Raw genomic sequence first — 6,509 nt, forward strand, 5'->3', positions numbered from 1 at the left:
ACTTCCTGGCCAAATCCAAAGTTCTCAGGGCCACCTGGAAATCCCCCCAGGCCTGCCTGCCAGGCCAGGTGTGGGTGGGTGAGGACGGGGAGCAGGGGTGCTGGGTGGGGCCTGAGGAGCTGGGTCCCAGCCGCACCTGTGCCCCACAGATGGCATTTCGGTACCTGTCGTGGATCCTCTTCCCACTCCTGGGCTGCTACGCTGTCTACAGCCTCCTGTACCTGGAGCACAAGGGCTGGTACTCCTGGGTGCTCAGCATGCTCTATGGCTTCCTGCTGACCTTCGGTGAGCAGCCTGTGCTGTGCGGCACCCCAGTTAGGGCAGCTGCTCAGCTGGCGTTCCTCCACCCGATGCTGGGCCGTGCTGGGAACTCGGCAGTGATCAAGTCAGCCCAGCCTTCCCAGCATTCACAGTCCAGTGTGGGAAATAGACTCGTCCCCAAACGGGGACAACCCGTGGTGGGCGGGGTGGCACATGGGGAGACTCGAAGGGATGCCTTGCTTGGTCTGGAGGTGAGTGAGGGCTTCCGGGAGGCCATAAATGGTGCGTTTCAGTCCTCGTCCTCGGGAACTCACAGAGAAAACAAGCAGACAAGCGACTTATAGCACGTGACAGCTGCTGGGAAGGTGTCAAAGTGAGGGGTTTACATTAGAGGGTGGTCAGAGAGACCTCTCTAAGAAGATGATATATAAACAGCTCTGAAAGATGCCAAGTAGGGAGCCATGCAAAGGCCCTGAGGTAGGATGTGCCCCGGGGTTGGAAGTGGCAAAGAGGCCAGTATGGCTAGAGCGGAGTGAGTGAGAGAAAGGAGGCCAGAAGTGAGGTCAGAGGTCAAGGGTCAGGACGCCCCTTCCTCTGCTCATGGGTGTCCCCTCACCACCATCACAGGCTTCATCACCATGACACCCCAGCTCTTCATCAACTACAAGCTCAAGTCCGTGGCCCATTTGCCTTGGCGCATGCTCACCTACAAGGCCCTCAACACCTTCATCGATGACCTGTTCGCCTTTGTAATCAAGATGCCCGTTATGTATCGGATTGGCTGCCTGCGGGACGGTGAGGCTCGGCGGGCGGGCAGGCGGGTGGGCCGGCAGGAGGCTCCCACCAGAGCTAGGCGTGGGCAGGACCGAGGGCCCTGGGCTGGGGCAGGTGCCCTGGCCCCTGCCTGGGGACTCTGTCTAAGGAGGCTCAGCTGATTCTCTGCAGGGCTACCCACCCCACCCCCGCAGGATGCTGGGGCCGGCCGGGCCCCTTTCCTTCACACTGACTTCCTCACCTCCCCCCATCCCCAGATGTGGTCTTCTTCATCTACCTCTACCAACGGTGGATCTACCGCGTCGACCCCACACGGGTGAATGAGTTTGGCATGAGTGGCGAGGCCCCGACAGCAGCTGCCCCAGTGGCCGAGGCCCCAACAGCAACAGGGGCCCTCCCACCCCCACCCACTCCAGCCCCTGCCACAACCACCACTGCTGCCACCAGGGAGGAGGCCTCCATGCCCCTGCCTGCCAAGCCAACCCAGGAGGCCAGCTCTGCTGCCACAGAGCCCCAGGAAGTCCCTCCAAAGCCAGCAGAGGACAAGAAAAGGGATTAACCATTCCTGGTCCTGCTCGTCCGCTCCGGCCCCTGGTGACCACCACCCCCGCTGCCCTAGGCCCCTCGCCTCCCCTCCCTGTCGCCCTTCCCCTGGACAGATCGGGCCGGGGCAGCAGGGTGCCCCCCTTGGACCAGGGCCCAGCGCATGGTGTAGGGACTGGGGCAGGCCAGAGCACGTGGTTTGTGGAGGCACCGTCTGTCCGTCTGTTCCTGTGTTTCTAGCCATCTCGCCCCGCCAGCCCGGTACCATTGAGAATCATGGTGAAGCCCACACAGTGCTGCCGAGGAGTGGGCCAGGCGGGGGAGGTGCCAGGGCCCTCTGGGATGCCCACGGCCATCCATCATCTTGTCCCTCGTCCCGCGACCATCCCCCTCCTTCCAGATCACCATCCTTTAACACAGTCTGGATTTAATAAATGTGGGTGTTTAACTTAAATTCAACAACGCCTCCCTCTGGCGTTCCTTCCTCTGTCACCTTGGAGAGCAGGTATGGGTGGCTCTCCCAGGTCTGGGAGGGGACATCTGCAGGGTGCAGGACACAGTGAAGTGGGGACAGTCACTCTCTGGGCCAGGTCCTTCTCACCCTTCTCCCCCTCCCAGCAGCCCTCTGAGGGGGGTTCCATAACTGTCCCCGTTTCAAAGGCAGGGAAGCTGCTTGCCATGACCCCACTGCATCTGTGCTCTTACCCACAAGCCTGCGTCTGGCCGGCCGAGGCTTGGCACCTCGCCTGTGCCCACCGATTGTCTCCGGGCCTCACCCCGCCAGGCAGGGCAGCAGCGCAGACCTGCCTCATGAGCAGACATCCACTGCGCGATACAGTCACACCAGGCTTCCTTGTTCACCAGTCCTAGGACACTGGACGCATGACCTCTCTTTGGGCTTATGGGCTCACCTCCCAGGATCACAGCAGGGGTACAGGGGAAATCCTTGCTCAGAGTGATGCTCAGCTGTAGCACTCAGAGCTGTTGGGGTGTCACCAGCATCCCCAGGGCTGCCAGCACCGAGGACCCAGCCAAGCTCATAGTGAGTGGTGCACGTGCCTTCCTGAAACTGGGTGCTGGGGCTGTTCACCCACTTTATAGGTGAGGAGACGGAGGCCTCTGGGCATCCCTGCACTCCAAAGGGGTGGAACCCACAGTCCCAGATTTACTTTTGGGGAAGGTGGTCTCATTAACACTGGTGAGAGGAGGCCGGTGGCTAAGGATCACGGCAGACTTCCTCGTGTTCCATCTGCCCTCCCACCCCCGCCCTGCAGAGCCAGGCAGGGAATCCAGGAGGTCCCGGAAGATGTTGATGTGCGCAGGGCCCCACGTGTGTACACACATGCACACACACGTACACATGCACTACTACAGGCTCCTCCACCGCTTAGGGAGCCACAGCCTGCTGCACTCACTCCCCGCTTCTGTACCATTCATTCCATGGCTCCCAGTGCCCTAGGAGAAACCCAGGCTCCCAAAAGGCTGCTGTGTTGGGCTGTAAGGAAGCCAGGGGGTGTGCGCTTTCAGGCTACCTAGACTCACTGGCCTCATCTCCCCTGGCTCCTCCCACAGCTGCACACCCAGCCTTTGCAGAGCCCATCAGCGATACCCCACAATCACTCAGGAGTCTCACCACTTCCGCTGAGACCACCTGGTTTAGGCTCCAACTAGCCTCTGTGGGGTCCCCACCCAGCCTCCTCCCTGGTGTCATCTCCCAGTCCTGCCCCTCCCATTTACTCTCCATCCAGCAGCCAGAGAGACTTTTCTAAAGCACAAACCTGACCCTGCCTGTCCCCTGCTCAGAACCTATCTTGGCTCTTAGAAGAGCTCAGGCTCCTAACTGATGAGCAAGACTTTGGGGAGAGGGGGCTTCTTGATCTCTATAACCTCATCTCCCTTGCTTTAACTTGCTGTGATCTCTTACCTCCTGGCTCTAGACTATGCTCTTTCCTTACTTGGGGGACACAGGTAAGGCACATAGCTCTTTTTAAATTTTTTTTAGCTGAGCCATCCTGCTACCTGTTAGCAGCTCAGCGGCTGCTACCTGTTGGCAGCTCAGCGGCTGCTCAGCTTGGGCTGGACTCGAACCACTGTTGCTCAGAGCTCAAACTCTTGAGTGAGCTCTTAACCAACTGAGCCACTCGGCCGGCCCCGGCACATAGCTCTTTATCTTACCCTATGCATCTTCCAGGTTGCGGCTCCAATGTCTCCTGCAGGAAGTCCTCCCTGACCACCCCCTCTGAGCCTCCCCAGCTCCTGGGGCTCCACATCCCAGCCCGGCTTACTATTGGGCAGGTCATTCTCCACTGGACTGAACCCCGTGAAGACAGGGCTGTCTTGGTCACTGCCGTGTCCTGGGCTCAGTGGAGGTGCTCTGGGAATGTTTGCTGAGTGTATATTTGCACAGTCCTGACTTTCACAGACACACACACACACACACACATCTAGAAGTGAGGACCTTAATGGGGCCCACATTGACACTGGTGGAGAGACTGACATGCAATCAGTCAACTAATGCTCCTTGAGCCCCTCCCCTGGACGTTGCCCTGAGCTAGGGGGAGTTCTATGTACACAGCAGGGACCAAGACAGCCCCAGGCGTGCCCTATTGGAGCTCAGAGCCCAGCAGAAACCCTGAGCACTGAGTATTTCTGACATGTCCTTTTGCTTATTCACCCAACAAACAGTTGTGAGGCCTGACATTGGCAAAGGGCAGAGGGTAATCAGGTGGGCTCCTGGTCCTATAACAGCAGCCACTGCTCTACGCTCCTTATCATGAGCAAAGTCCTAGTGGCAGTGCTGTATGTGGTTTGTTTCATCCACAAAATTTAATACTAATGTTCCTATCACCTTACAGCCCGTTGCTCTACCTTCATCTCCACTACTTCCCCAGCAGTCTCTCCACTTCCAGCCTCCTTGCTGTTCGTTGAATATGCCATGCGAGTTCCCAACTCAGGGCCTTTGCACTTGCTGTTCCCTGTGCCTTGAATAATCTTCCCTAGATATCCACATGGATCCTTCCCTATTTCAGCTCTCTGCTCAAATGTCATCCTGGACCCTTCCTCAACTTCCCAACCGCAATAGTACCCTCCAAATTCGATCCATATATCATGCCTTATTCTTCTGCAGTACCGCCATCTCCCCCAGTCATGTATTTGCATATCTATTTTCCATCTGTCTCCCCTACTTGGATTTCAGGGCCACGATGGCAGGGGCTTTTGTCTGTCAGGTCCTTTGCTGTGTCCCCACCTTTTGGAACAGTGCCTGGTGCTGTTATACTGTGTGTAATAATAACTCTAAGTCAAATGTTCACAAGAGCAGATGAGAAAACAAACCAAAGTTAAGTAGTCTGTCCATGGTCTCACAAAGTAATGTGACACAAGTATTTAGAACACAGTGCTGAGATCAGTGCCCAGCACATGTAAGAGCTATATACAAGTGCCAACTATTATTGGTATCTTATATAATCCTCACAACCACCCTACGATTAGACCCATTTTACAGTTTAGGTTCTGAGTGATGAAGTCAATTGCCCAAGATCACACAGCTGTTAAGTGGGAGACCTAGGATTTGAACACAGGCAGTCTGATTCTGGACCCTCAATCATAACCTCTCTTACAATGCTCTTTCCATATGCAGACTATAGCTTGCAGGCCAAATCCAGCCATTTCCAGCTTTTGTGTAATTTTTACATTTTTTAAGTGGTTAAAAGCTCAAGAATATTCCATTTCATGTGAAAATTACACAAAATTCAAATGTCAATATCCATAATGTTTCATAGGAAGACAGCCACACTCATTGTTTCTGTACTGTCTGACTGTTTTTGTGCTATGGCAGAGTTGAGCTTTGAGACCGTCTGGCCCTCAAAGCCTAAAGCATAACAACATATTTGCTATCTGGCCCTTTGCAGTTTTTAAAACGTTTGCTTGATAGTTTGTTGTCTAGCAGTAGCTCTCCAACTTGAGCTTATATCCACATCACCTGAAGGGCTGGGGGGGTCACACTTTGAGAACTGAAGTTGTACACTATTCTGCCTCCCAGGAGCAGGTACCAGGCCTGGCTTGGTGAGTGCTGTGCCCCAGTGCAAGCTCTGGAAAACACCAAGTGCTCAGTAAGTGTACATCCAATGAATCAATGAGAAGAGGAATGCTCAAATTTTACACAAGCAGACATAGCACTCTGTGGCCTGAGGGTGCCCCACATCCAAGTTGGAACCTAATGATCACCCAGCCATTCTCAAGGATGGAAGGCTTTAGAAATGTGACCTAACCAAATGGCTGCCCATTTGAGCCTCGTTCTCCTCTCTGCAAGAATGATAATTCTATCACGTGCTTCTGATGTGAGGGTAAGATATGAGGCATCTGTGAGGCCCCCAGTAAATCCTTTGCTCAGGGGTCAGGCACACAGGTCAGTATGTACTTTGGGGTTACACTGTTATCATTCCAAGACTGAGTTACTGAGCCTTGGATCGTCAAGTGCTCTGCGCTGTTAGGAAACTGAAAGGGCTGTTGCGGAGGAATAAAACATCCATCCATTCATTCAGTAAACATTTATTGGGAACCTACTGTGCAGGCGCTGTTCCAGGCGCAGGGCATACAGCAAGGAACAAAACACACAAATCCCAGAGCTAACAGTCTAGCTTTAAACGTTTAAGTATCTTCACTCCCAATTTACAGTTGACGAAAATGAAGCGTAGAGAGACCATGGAGGCTTCGTAAAGATCATTACTATCATGTAGAGACCTGGCAACCTCTGATTCCCGAAGCTTCCCTTCCAGCCAGAGAAACAACAGGTTCAAGTCCCGCTGGCAGACCTAGAGGGCGGGCCTCAGTCTCCCGACTTGATCCACGGGTGGGCGCGAGTGGCCCTAAGCAGGCCTTGGTTGTCTCCGCCAGAGCTATGGCCAGCAACGCAGGCCCCTCCCGAGAGCCCA

General features: G+C 54.8%; 1 protein-coding gene across 1 annotated transcript in view; it reads left to right on the forward strand.

Moving 5' to 3' along the window:
• CLPTM1 (CLPTM1 regulator of GABA type A receptor forward trafficking) overlaps positions 1-2,037 on the forward strand; it is a 30,202-nt gene extending 28,165 nt beyond the window's left edge. Inside the window, exons 12-14 of the mRNA XM_019626324.1 lie at positions 150-285; positions 889-1,056; positions 1,293-2,037. Of these exons, the coding sequence (XP_019481869.1) occupies positions 150-285; positions 889-1,056; positions 1,293-1,594 (606 nt within the window). The 3' untranslated portion in view covers positions 1,595-2,037. The remainder of the gene's footprint in view (positions 1-149; positions 286-888; positions 1,057-1,292) is intronic.
• Positions 2,038-6,509: the final 4,472 nt, after the last annotated feature.

Source organism: Hipposideros armiger, unplaced genomic scaffold (assembly GCF_001890085.2).
Source record: "Hipposideros armiger isolate ML-2016 unplaced genomic scaffold, ASM189008v1 scaffold_664, whole genome shotgun sequence".
In the NCBI taxonomy this organism is placed as follows: domain Eukaryota; kingdom Metazoa; phylum Chordata; class Mammalia; order Chiroptera; family Hipposideridae; genus Hipposideros; species Hipposideros armiger.